Source organism: Cottoperca gobio, chromosome 9 (genome assembly GCF_900634415.1).
Source record: "Cottoperca gobio chromosome 9, fCotGob3.1, whole genome shotgun sequence".
Classification (NCBI taxonomy): domain Eukaryota; kingdom Metazoa; phylum Chordata; class Actinopteri; order Perciformes; family Bovichtidae; genus Cottoperca; species Cottoperca gobio.
In genome coordinates, this window is record NC_041363.1 from 12,703,463 (window position 1) to 12,717,567 (window position 14,105).

At 38.9% G+C, this 14,105-nt stretch overlaps 1 protein-coding gene across 2 annotated transcripts in view; it reads left to right on the plus strand.

The window, feature by feature from the left end:
• The window catches only part of unc5ca (unc-5 netrin receptor Ca), a 177,456-nt gene that overhangs the window by 134,567 nt on the left and 28,784 nt on the right, over window positions 1-14,105 (plus strand). Inside the window, exons 5-8 of one of the 2 annotated variants that reach the window (XM_029439626.1) lie at window positions 2,415-2,595; window positions 4,926-5,093; window positions 5,425-5,589; window positions 11,264-11,320. In XM_029439626.1, the coding sequence (XP_029295486.1) occupies window positions 2,415-2,595; window positions 4,926-5,093; window positions 5,425-5,589; window positions 11,264-11,320 (571 nt within the window). The remainder of the gene's footprint in view (window positions 1-2,414; window positions 2,596-4,925; window positions 5,094-5,424; window positions 5,590-11,263; window positions 11,321-14,105) is intronic. The other variant, XM_029439627.1, reaches the window with a different exon arrangement.

Below are 14,105 nucleotides of genomic sequence, written 5' to 3' on the forward strand. Positions count from 1 at the left end.
AGAATTTTAGGAAATGTGATATGTGGTAAAGTTGTGGCTTTTCCCAACTGATACTGGCTATGTAAGGTTAATAAGGAGGAGACAGAGTTTATGATATAATCCATTTACACTTACTGATTTAACCGGCTTGCATTATAATAGTTGAATACAGTCAGGATACATTCGCAGTCCCTCTGGGCTCATAAAGTAGTTTGAAGTGGGATTTCACCTGGGATGATTTTCATTTTTTATCCAGTTTAATTTATTTTATCTTTCAACCTCCAATATTCCATGTCCCCTGGATTTTTGGTTCAACGCCAGCATACAGATATTTAATAACGGTGCTTTGATCATCGAGAGGTAAATTCAGGTCAGGGGTGAGACACTTCCTGATGACTGTACACATGAACAATTCAGTTAAGTAACTGCCAGCCATATTTGTTTCTGAAACAAAGTCAAACCTTTTAAAGGAAGCAAATGTTATGTTGTTGTTAAGAGGTTGGGCTCAACTTAATCATTCACATTTTAGAAGCAACGTTCCTATAATTCCAAAATCATCTCATCAGATCTTTATCTCTGTTCTGTATAGTTGTGTTAAAACTATTATTAGTTGAAATGCTTTATTTTTCCGCTTTTTTTTGTCAACCTGTTGGCAACTACATTATTAAAAGGTAAAGGTGTTTAGCTGCCTGTCCTGCATACAAATCACATGTAGTGAGGACAACATCCTAAGGAAATCTGCCAAAAGCCAAGATAAGTGATATATCACAAACCAGTAAAATACCATCACAAAGAATATTCAATATGCACTGCCACAATATATGCTATTGATTAAAGTATACTGGTACAGGTCTACAACTGAATTTAAGAATTTTATGAGGACATGAATTTTAACTTAACCTAACAGTGTTTTGCTGAAGATAAATATAACTTGAGTAGGTGTGCTAAGCTGTATTCATCTTTACTTTGTTTGTCTACGTCACATTTATATGATTATGTAGTACAAAAGAGCAACAAATATACCGTATTTAAGTGCACTTATTCAACTATTCTGAGCATGAATTAATACAATCCTGTATTACACGCATTGTATTTGCTTTCGTTTGCGAGAGTGCACCTACACTTTTATGCACTTGTACATTACAAGCATAAACCCCTTGCCATTTGCGCTGTGTACATATATATATATATATGTTTGTTGTTGTTTGTTTGTCTTTTCTTTTCTTTTCTCTAGTATAGCCTTTTCTTTATAATAGAAACTGAAAGGTCACACAACATCTCACTTAAGATTGAGAATTCAAGGCTACAGTGAGCCCCATGGCCAAAGAGGACTGCCGAATCTTTAAAGATCAGAGAGAGAAGCAGGTAGAATAACTGAGAGAAGAAAGACAGCCTGAGCAGGCAGTAAGCTGAAGAATAACACTGAATTTCCTCTTTTCTACATCTGAAATTTCCATTTCCTAATGTGAAGGGAGGAGGAAATTAAACAACGTGAATCAAACAACGTGGCTCGGACATTTATGTGCTTGCCATAAAGCTCGGACAGGCTGAGTTTATGAGGCTTTGGACCAGTAAATACAGCACTCAGGAAATGTGATTAGGCTCGTAAATAGGATAGTTTCCCGCTGTCCTGCCCTTGCAAAAGCATATGGTTGGGACATTTTCCTCCTTTTCTACACTGCTACACATAATGTGATGGGCCCATGAGATGAGTCTTTGCTATTACAACTGTATGATTAGTGTGACTCGATGCGTAAACATCATCCTGTAGGCAATCATTTAATAAATCATTATTTCTATTATTAGTATTTTTACATCCTACCCCCAAAAAAGTATGTGTATTTAATATTTTATTCTAAAACATATCATGTATGTGAATCATTTTGCCGATAGGTTTCTCTCTCACTTACAGGATGACGACAGATAACAAGGTATTCTTGGTATTCACCAAAAGGCCTCCTCTCCTTCACAGTTTTGTTTATTTACTCAAATGTTCAATGGTGACATCTCCTCAAAGCTTTTCTGGGTGGAACAATTGAAAAACAAGATTATAAAAGCCTCCTATTATAATCCTTCATAGCTTCTTTATTTGTCACCTGAAAAAGGTTTGAAAAACAAGATAATACCAAAACACTCAAACTTGATTGTTTTAGTTTTTTTTTCAGGTTGGATCAGTTGTGAAAACAAGATTATGACATACTTTTATAATTTCCCTCAAGATCTGATGTAGTTGCAATGAATGAATAATTTAATCTGGTTTGACTTCATGGCAGAGACACCATAAAATCCGATAAAACATAAACTCATTACAAATAACACAATTTACTATTATATCTCTCGTTAGCTACGTGTTTCTGATCTTTTCTCTTTGTGTGTCAGAGTTGTAGAGACACCTTTATATTTGCCTCATGTTCTCCTTTCTCTGTCTCTTCCAGGTGGAGTGGTTGAAGAACGAAGAGATAATTGACCCAGCAGAGGACAGAAACTTTTACATCACCATCGACCACAACCTGATCATCAAACAGGCACGTCTGTCCGACACAGCCAACTACACATGTGTGGCTAAGAACATAGTGGCCAAAAGACGAAGCACTACAGCGACAGTTATTGTATACGGTAAGTTTGCAACCTTGTGGTTCTTTATACGTGTCATTAAAATGTGTATTTGTTCTATTTTCGGTTTCTAATGAGTATTTCACCTATTTTAATGCTAGCTGCAGCTATCCAACAATGTGTCTGATCAGCCAAGCCGGCCCCCATCTGCCACATGAAATTAGCTCTACTGCCATGCCAACACACTCCTTTTTGTAATTAGCCTTATATTCCCACACCACCCTTGACCTCATCCAATTAAAAACCACCAATCACGCCTTCAGTTTTAAATTAGGACACTTGGGCTTTCCAAATGTCTGCACTTTCAGCCAAGAGTCCCACCACCAAATGAATTGTGCAGCATATGGCATGATAACAGCTGTGAAAAACAACAACAAAAACTTTGAATAGCTCAGTTCTGAATGGTGTAAGTTTGGTTTACAGGCGATGATGAAGACTGAGAAGAATAAGCTGGTTGAGAGAAGGGAAATGCCTTGTATGCCTTGTCTCGCTTTCTCTTTTTTTTTTCATTTTACCAAATGCCAGGCTGATATGAGAGGATAGGAAACATTTTGAGGAAAACACTGTATAGCAGAACACTCTCACGCATACCACACACGCACAGTGTTTCTCTCAAATATACCAGTGTATCCTATTCACTAGGACGAGAGTTTCAATCAAAAATAACTGTGCATGTGTGCGTGTTCGATACGGACAGCGAGAGATGGAGTGGTTTGACACTGATGTATCCTTACAGAAATAGATTGTTCAATCTGTGGTTCAATCTCCTCGGCTCCACAAGGGCCCGACTGACACTGTTGACAAGGTGAAATAGTAGCAGAAAACAGAGGAACATGGGGGGGGGGGAATGGAGTAGCTAGAGAGGTATGGGAGACAGGTGAGGAGAAAGGAGAGACAGAGGAGACCAGAGTGGCAGGTAAAGTGAAGGAGAATTTTTTTTTTGAAAAAGTAGACGAAAAAAGTGACTATTCCTGATATTACCAGTTACTCTCTGATGATTCATTTCTAATTGAGGGAAAGGAGTGTGCACCATACACCGAGACAGAGCTGTCGAGATGCAGCAGAGGAATTTTAACACACTTTTCCGGATGTCAACTCTCTCTCTGGGTGTCCTTGTGACTAATTTTAACTTTATACCTGGTTTCTCTCTCTTTTCTCCTCTCATCTGCCCTTATCTTTGTCTGCACCTTGCTGCCACATTTCTTCTCACAATAAAAACAACAGTTATACAAAATAATGAAGCAACAGTCGAGTCTAAATGTGACACGATGTAGGGACATCTTGTAGATGCTAGAAAGACAGAGAAGACAGAGAAAGTGAAAAACTATACACCTAGAGACAAAGCAAGAGAAAGACGAACAGCCATGAAAACAACCATACCAGTAGTTATTTAGGAAGGAAAACATTGTGCTACAGTTGTACATGTACGTGTGCGTGTGTGTGCGCGTGTGTGTGTGTGTGTGTGTGTGTGTGTGTGTGTGGTTTCGGTGTGCAGGAAAATCCAGCTGTTCTCACTAAACTTCAACAGCCCAGCCTCCTGGCATCTGTAAAGCACTTACTGAGTCCATTGAGACAAATAGTTCAATTTAATCAAACAACAAATTAAAATCACAGATTTGTCCATTGAGGATGATGCCTCAGCGATACAATAGGATCGTAATGCACTATGTGCCCATTTAAGTGCTTCATCATCGCAGACCTATTTTTATACATCACAAAACTTGAGGCTTTCGTGTTAGTATGTTTACTACAGTGTTTTGTTCGATTCCATTTGAAATACTTGATTCATATTCTTTAAGGCAAGCTTCGTTAACACAAATACACACAAGAACTTAGAACATAACATCAATAACATAGAAAACAACCTAAAAATATGACGACGTTATAAAAAGTTGAAATGCACAATGGTTAAAGGCAGAAGCCAAGCCACAGCTGGCCAACATTATCCAACACCACAAAGGACCGTTATGTGAAAAACTGCAATTGCGTTTATCATCTATACTTATTTCTTGTACTGTGCCTGTAAGTTTAATGGCCTCTGGAAAAAAAAGAAAAAATCTATTTGTACGCATACAGGAAATCTAAACATGTTCCTGATGGTGTTAGCTTAAATTAGTCATAGTGGACATGTGTGGGGTCATCAGAAATGTTTGTATTTAGCCTGTCAGTTTAGAGCCAACGTCTTGTAATTGGTTGTTTTAACAAACGGTAAAATCAGACAATAAATGAAGAAGTTCCAATGCTCTCACTAAAAAGAGGAATACAATGTTTGTTAAATGACTGATTAATACATGTATGTATTGTGATTAAGTTACTGATCTCTGTCGCCACAGTGAACGGTGGTTGGTCGACATGGACGGAGTGGTCAGTGTGTAACAGCCGTTGTGGACGGGGCTTCCAGAAACGAACCCGCAGCTGCACTAACCCCGCCCCTCTCAACGGAGGACTGCCATGTGATGGACAGGCCATTCAAAAACTGCCCTGTACCACACTGTGCACCGGTAAGTCTACTCTTGTCCAGTTTTATCCCGATTTCTTTAGTTTGTGCCATTTTGTTCTTGTAAACTCTGCTGTATCCACATCATTGTGTATATATACTGTTTCCTGTTCTTGTTTGTGCTTTGTTACATTGTGACCCCAAGTGTTGTCCTGTTCTGTTCTGAACTCAGCTGCTGCTGCATTCCACCTCAATTGTTTTTATTACTTTTCCACCGCTCCATCTTGGGGGGTAGCGACACAATTGAAGACATTATACTCTTTTATATCTCCTTTTCTCTCTTTTTTTTTAAACGTTTTTCATTCTCTTGGCTCTTTTCCACATGTTTCCTCTAGTGGATGGTGTGTGGACAGAGTGGAGTAAGTGGTCAGCCTGTGGGACAGAGTGTACCCAGTGGAGGAGGAGGGAGTGCAACAACCCAGCACCTAAAAATGGAGGAAAGGACTGCGATGGGCTTATACTCCTGTCTCAGAACTGTACCGACGGACTCTGCATGCAAAGTGAGTTGACAACAGTGAATCTTCCAGAGCAGAATAATTGACATACCTCTGCTAAATGTTTTGAAGTTGTGTCATAAATCATACCTAACCATAAAAGATGAGTATGCCAATTCGAACAAATGCCTTGCAGTGTCTGCTTAAGATGGCAATTGACTTGAAAGTGAATTGACCCCGGATTAGACAGGCCACTGGGATGGTGATGCATGGTAATATTTTTAGCTAAAGGACAGGAGAGAGTGAGGTGTAACTCAATATAGTATAAATGAAATTAACCCTTACACGTGCTGTTGTAATGTTATCAATGGACACAATGTTAGTAATGTTCACTGATATCTAAAGTATCTTAAATTTCCTTTGAGATGTTGTTCCTGAAGATGTTAGACAAAGAGACAAAGATTTCTGACCATCACTCCAGTTACAGACAACCCGATTAGCAAATGTATTTAGTGTCCAGCTAAACCAATTAAGACAGCAGGTGTATCAACCCAGATACTCCTAGGGGTTAGCGTTTCGGCCAGTGATATTGGACACCTGGACAGAAGACTATAACACCAGGAAGTGGCTCTCTTGCTCTCGTCCCGCTTGTTGCCTTGGTCCTGTTGCCGCTCTTCCGATTGGCCACATATGCCGGAAGATCCAGTTGAATTCTGGACCTGCCGTAAATCCAGCAATTATCATTCATTCCTGATAATGGACAATAATACACAAGCCAGAAATCTGTTTCCCTGGTAACACCTGAGGTTTTTCGTCTAACACCTGGAACAATCATCATCGTCCCATAAGGTTCTTATGCAATGGAAACATTGTCAGTAAATAGGACCAGCCTTAGATACGACTTGGCAATGGGAGATATTTCTAGTCCGCTCAGCTCATAGAAGCCTTTGACTCGGCTATGAGCTAACGTTATGCTAGCAAGATTCAAAGTCAATAACATTGCGTACGATTGACAAACAGTAAATGTATAAATACATAGCAACAATAATAGCTCGCTATCCAGCCATGTCATTGTCCCCAAATTAATATCAAGGTTTTTCACAAACGCAGCCTGAAGTAGCGAGTTGAAAAGCGAATGGGATGTGAGAGGATCGCTGATGTGATACAAAGTATCAGATTAGTATCAGTAAGTTCAGAGGGGCAGTGTACCTCTTGCAGCGTGTGTGTTATCGTGGCCATCCTGTGGTGTACAGAGGATGAGGCATGCAAGTAATACACTCAGTGTTGTAATTAGATGTGGTAACGTATTGCAATTGAAAATGTAGGCTTTGATTGCGTCCCTGTCGCTATGGTTACTCATTTAAAATACAGGCTGATGTAGCCAGCGCATTAATATAGAACGGTGAACAGACAGTTTCACTGAAACTACGTACTAGGTGTCCATTATCAGGACTTAATGAACACCCTGCAGCCAATAGGAGATGAGTTTTCATCCAGACCATGTCCGAGGGCGCCAGAAGAGAGCGTGCAGCCACTCCCTCGTTGGAACCGTCGGGTGAACCAACACATTTTCCATGTGTTAATGGGTTGATTGTAGTTTGCTAATTAAGAAATTAATAAGCGTTAATTGATAAGCTTTACATCAAAAGTATGATCTCCCCTAAAATTTGAATTAATATTAAATCTCAGCTGCTGAATGGTGCATTAAAATTAAATTTAATGGGTAAACATTAAAGATATCATTCTGATTGTATCGGGTCTACTCGGTGCTCCTGTCATAATTAAGTGTTCATCGTTGTATTTAGTGTACTCATTTATTCATCATATATTCATCACTTATTCATCATGTATTCTGTATTTTGTGTGTTTGAAATATTATAGTCACTGAACCAAGAACTCAGTAGCAACTTTAATAATTGAGACAAGTTTTACATTTTCTTTTTCCAAAATTGGGTGGTGCACTGTAAATTGATTTTAATTTTAAATTCTGTTATTTAGTATAAAACTAAATTGATTCTTTATTTGTATCTCTCCGTAACCCTTTCTATCAATGCATGTGTTTACATTTTGAATCATTTTTAATTATGCATTACAGTTACATATTTTGTTATTAATTGATTACCAATCATTAATCCCTACTACAAGTTTACACACAGGCCCTTTGGTTTTCTCCAGGAGCCTACCTGCTCACCTTTCTTCCTTTTATAGTGATTTGCTCTTGCTCTGCTTTGCACGTGTACTTTATTCTTCTGTGCACATTGTGGATGATATATAAGGGGGTCAAAAACACCTGTTTTATAAGGAAAGTAATGATAGATAATGATATGGATCAATCATCCAAAATCCCCCCAGAATTTAATGATTTCTGGCACCATTAAAAAGAAAAGTGTGGTAAATTTCAAAACTGCATGGGAAATGAGTCATAATGGCATAAATAAAGCAGAAGTTTTTCCAGGGTGGAGGTAATTTTATTTGTGACTTGTATGAATAGTTCTTGTTACTCCCTTTACTCAGAGTAATTGGCAGACAAGCATCTGATGTGAAGAGTGATGGGGAGATATGGAGAGGCCTGTCAGAGGGAGAAGAAGAGAACAAAGTTAAAAACTGAAAAATAGTCCTTCTTGAAAGTGCACACTGTTTCCTATTGGTCCTTCTTTTAACCCAACATTGCAACCATATATAGATTTTTCCTCAATGGCAAGAATGAAGTTTTAGACCTGACGTGACAATTAATGTCCTGCTTAAAAAATCTTAATATAAGTATGGTTGTCTGTAATCTCCCATTGGCTGAGGCACGCTATGGCCTGATATCAGACATAATTATCAGCTCGTTACACAGTCAACTCCATGGAGTGGGAGGATTCAAAGGTCTGTACCCGGGCAAGATTATATTTGTACTTTTATCGTTCTATCATACATCTTTTCTGATCATGTCATATGGAGCTGTCTGTCTTTAACTCAATTATATTGCTGCCCTAGTGTGGCTTGGGCATTCTTAAATGTTTTTACAACGGATACAACAACAAAAAGCGTCAAACAAAGGTTGAATAAGAAAAAAATAAAATAGTAATTATACTTTATCAGTGAGCACAAAGACTTCAGCCAAGTGGGCCGTTGCTTGTGTGAGGGACTTGTGCAGCCCGAGGGGAGAGGATAGTCGTGATGATTAAATAGATGATCTACGTCATGAGCAATGGAATAATAGTATATCATCATTCAAAAAGCTTTGCCTGTAGGCACATTATTGACAAGAAGTTACTGTATATGCACAGCCCTGCCCACTCCTTACGCAGTGTATTATATACTGCGTCTGCTCCATCAACAGGATTCCCTGAGGCCTGTGAGGTATGGCCACAGAATCTGGGATAAAACCTAGAGATGTATAGATTTAGGCTCATTTCCCCTGATTGATTTTCTGTCTTTAAAATGACTCCACAGACGGGGTTTAATGTCAGCACTAATGTTTCAACTGTTTCCTGTAGCATTTCCAGGAATCCATGAAGTGTGGGCGTGCGTGTGTGTGTGTGTGTGTGTGTGTGTGTGTCTGTGTGTGTGTGTGTGTGTGTGTGTGTGTGTGTGAAGGGGTGGCAGAGGGGGGTTCTGCATGCACTGCATATTATAGGTAGAGTATATTTGAAAGGTTTGAAGTGATTCTTGTACCTTTCTTCTATTTGGTTTATGAATGGGAATAATGGATCTTTTAAAATGAGAAATCATTCGTTACCGGCCTCCAGTTACACGAACAATTCTATGTTGAATCGCGTCAGTAGAGCACAACAATGTTTCCTCATGTTGTGTAGTTGGCACAACTCAAGATATAAACTACAATGTAGTTCCTGCATTGTTTATATTTGATATGTCGCTCACATTTTTAACACCAGATCTTCAAACTCAATTTAACACAAAACAAAGTAAAACAGTTTCTGGTTTTAAGAGTAGTAGCTTTTAGGGTTTCACGGTTGTGAATGAACTGATAATGTCAATGTAGAGTGGGGGGAGTTAATGTTTAGATAGTGCTCTGTAATTGACTTTGTGCTCAAAAAGCACTTCACTCGACTTTCCCTCTTTTACTCTTTCTCTTTTTCTCGTTCTCTCTCCACCAACACCTCCCGCCTCTCTATTCATCTCTTCCACTGTGTCTCGCTGCCCTTTTTCTAAAGTCGTCCTGTTAAATCCTGAGAGGTAGAAATCCATTTGACCTCACTTCTGCCCCGCGTGGAGTGCCTCCTCTCTCTTTGTGTTTATGTGTTTATCAGTATGAGTCTGTGTGTGTGTGTGTGTGTGTGTGTGTGTGTGTGTGTGTGTGTGTGTGTGTGTGTGTGTGTGTGTGTGTGTGTGTGTGTGTGTGTGTGTGAGTGTGTGTGTCTCTTCTTGCGACTTGTCTTCTCTTTTTTTTTTAACAGTTGTTTGTGTTGTTTTATATATTTTGGCCTGTTGACATTTTTCTGACACATCGATCAGGATTCTTGGAACAGATTCAGTCAGAGCTCCACTGTGTCATCCTTGAGAGCATGACATTTCACTCACTACCTACTCTGTGTGTGTGAGATTGTGTCAGTGTGTGTACGCACGTTTGTGTGAATGTGTGTGCTACATAAAAGTATCTCCAGAGCACAATAAATCTGCTGTGTGCTCCCTGAAAGCACAAGTAATCACTGAAGATACTGGCTGTTATGTAACCTTAGTGTTATAATAGAATATTGAAGCGTGTTCTTTTTGTATTATACAAAGTGATCAGTCGTGTCAGCAGGTGCAGACATCTCCCCATTGAAAGCTCTATTCTTCCCACTTTTGTTTCTTCTCAATGTGGATTCTAATCCCATCACTTTGTCACATTGTTTCCTACACTCCTTTAAAGCTGTTTTCTTCTCTTTTTCTTAAATGTTTTATCCTCATCTGTGCTATCTTTTCCTTTCACAATGCTTGTGTTGGCTCTTTACTAAATCATTTACGCTTCATTTTCCTGCCATCATATTTTCAAATTTGTTTGAACAATTGTGCTATAATTGGAACATGACAACTTTCTGTCATGGCATGTTGCTCCTACTATCAACACTGACATTAATCAGCATGACATTTGTTAGATGCAGTCATTTGCTTAGTCATTTAATAGAAGAATAGGAAATAAGATAAAACTGTGCTGAAACGTGATCATTTATGACAATAACCACCTTGAATTAAACGTGGCTGACCAAATTACAGTAACCTTAGAATTCCTGCACAGCTAAACGGAAACAGCACATCATGGCTGTCGACAGTGCAAGCGTGTCACTGTATGTTTGTATTTTTTAAATCACCCCGCTTAACCTCGTCAGTTCTTCTTGCCCTTTGGTGATGATCAGCGTGTTTTGTACGTCTAGCTGGTCTGGCAAGAAGCTTTTAAGCGCTCCATGTTGCTGTTCTTGCCTTTATCAATTATACACCAGCACTTCAATTATACATCAGTACATCAGCAGTTCATCTGTGTCATAGACCTTCTGTCTGACTAAGTGGACCACTCAGCATGACACAGCAGTAACCTTCTTACAGACACTAGTGTTTTCTCAATTTGTTTTCTCAATTTGTCCTTGTTCCAGAAATCCACAAAGGTAGAAATAAGCTTTAGCATGTTAAGGCGTCTTTGTGTCCATGTCCTGCCATGTTTGTCCCATTTTATTTGACATATTGGTTTGATTTTGATTGTTGTGTTCCTCTCCCTTCCTCCATTCATTCCACCATCCCCTTCTTTTCTCGTCCCAAGGTTCATTGTTTCAGATGTCCACTGAGCCCAAAGAAAAGAGTGATTTGGGAATCCCATGTAAGTTGATGTTTTATGTTTTATCATCATCCGTTTTCCTTTCGTCTTAGTGTTTCTTTTGACTTTTGACTCATACTTTGTGTTTTATTGTTATTTTGAGTTACTTGATGAGTTTTTTTTCTACTCTTATGATCTGTTCCTTTTTATATGCAATCTTTTTGCCGTGCCGATAAAACAAAAGTCTTTGAACAGCAGCTTCTTTATTTCTAAAACTCCCTTAGACAAAGGAAGTTGTGGTAAATGAATCATTTACACCATTGCTTGTATGATGGAAATACGTTTTTGTAAAACCTAGGCCTATATTCTCTTACTGAATTATTTAAAGTGAATAATTAATCTACATGTATCTAGCTGTATTTGCACAATTACTTTACCATCCTCTGGGTAATATACAATACCAGCAGAAACCTCAACGTTCCTCATCGTATTCCCCAAAGTACAACTTTAAACTCTAATAATGTTATATTAGTCGACTTTCCATTTGACTACATTTTCCTTTTACTTAAACTGCGGAAAACAGAGAGACAAGAATGCCAGCTGCGATGTGTAAGACATGACCTAATACAACATATTATAAACATGAAGCGTAATTAACTTTCTGTTATACATTAAGTCCTATTTTATTATTGTTTTTCATGTAGCGTTATATGTTTACTCGTCTTTGCATAGGAGGTCTACTAAAGCACTCTTCCATCATTTCAAATGTGGTGCAGGATGATCCCAGAGTTGTGTCTGGAGAGTGAATGCACCATCGTGGTGACAGATCCCTTTAATTAACCTGATTCTCTCCTCCTTCCTGTCTGATGGCAGTGAATCGATTCAGCACCAGTTCCCTCGATTCACAATTTCTGAGTTTGTTGCAGCTGTGGTCATTTTGGAGCGAAGCCAGCCAGCTTTGGATCATTGCCAAAACAGGCAATTTGCCTTAGTTCTGAACACTTGCTTTGTGTTTACAAGCATATTGGCTCACTGAGAACTTAATGGAGCGCGGTTCAGCTACGGACACTGAACTGAGTGAAATTTGGATTTGGTTCCAGTGATTTGAGCCATTCTCTTTGAAGTATCATCCAAATTAATGGTTTATATATCAAATTAGCCCTTTGCCAATGCATCATTTGTAGAAGAGAAAACATTACAGGAAAAAAAAAACAGGATGGCACAAGATCACCTGGGAAGGGGAATACTTCTGTAGAAGGTATGAATGCTTCAGAATGAGTATGTGAGAGATAATAATGGGGTGTAAAATAATATATTCAGCTGTACTTGCTATCTTCCTTTCTTCCTCTTAATTCTTTCCATCCCTCTCACTGCTACTGTTGGTTCCTCAAAGTGACATAATGAGAGAGATTTACTACAAACACAAAATAATTGAGAGATGCAAGAGGGATAGGTCCTCTGCCATTTTTTATTACCGCACTTTTTACTTCTCTCATTGCAGGTGCTCTCATTTTATCTTCAAAGCAATCTATGAGCGTCTGTGATGTGTTCTAATGACTCTCGTTTAGGATGTGCTGAAGCTGTTTCAACATCGCGGTGTGTTTTGTGAGATGACTAGTCCCAGACAGATACAGACACAGAGAGAACTACAGATGAGATATAGAGGCAGTCACTGCTCATTTAACAGATTGTCACTCTGGTTTTAGTGTTCAAAGATACAGTCAGTAACATGTGCATTGGGAGGTCGCATGAGTGGCTTCGAGAATCACTAATCACCAAGCTGGAGTATGAATACGGATATAAATGTAATGTTTAATGTATAACTCGAAATATATTTCCGCACTCACATGTCCATGTGGAAGTCAGATTACAAATGCAATACTGGCCACCTCCATATCTGGTTTGACATCCAATAAGCTGTTAGCAAAATCAGATTATGCATCCACAGCTGCTAGTTAAAGGGGCAATATGGAACAATTCAACGGCTCCATAACCAGAACCATGACCGTACTGTATCTGCAGGAAGGTGATAGAGTATTTGGTCAATACAGTGACATGATAATTATATGTAGGTGCTGAGATTTCTGTTTTCAGAACATGGCTCCCTACCCCATATTCTCTGGAATACAACCACCATACTAACAATGCCCATCTTCTTCTGAGAGTTTGTTCTTGATTTTGAGACCAGAGAGACCTGATTGTGATCTCCTCACAGCCTTTAACTCACCTTGACCACAACAAGGTCTGTGGGTCATACTGCATTCATGTGGCGACTGCTTCATAAGTAAGAACAGGGCTATGGTTTTACCAACTATTGCCAAAGTACATCTTAAGTAAGAAGGCTGAAAACCTTCACCAAAGCCAAAAATGCAAATGACAGAACAGCATTATATAATCACTGCTTTATTTTAGCATTGGCACCCTAATTGGTTTGCTTAGGTGGCTCTTTTTTGAGAATGTGACTGTATGTGTCTGTCACAGACCAACTTAGCTTGAGGCAAAGTGAAGGGCAAGAAGAGGCTGTATTGTTACAGCCTCTTCTTGCAGACACATACAGTATTGTGTGACTCATATATGTGGCCAGCAGACACTGAAGTATGTGATAATGTTCCTTTCTGTCTGATGAACACAAATTGCCCTGAAAAGCTTGTATTCAGTCCATTCATTAAATAGTTGCAATTGACCTGTATTACAGCGTTGTCACAAAGTGCATACCATCTAATGACTTTATATACCTGTACAGAGTTGTTTGTTGTCATGAAAATGGACCCTCTGGCTTAAGTGACTCTAAAGTGACTCTATATTTTATTTCTTGGCACCAACAAAGTTTTTTCCATCCGTACTACAG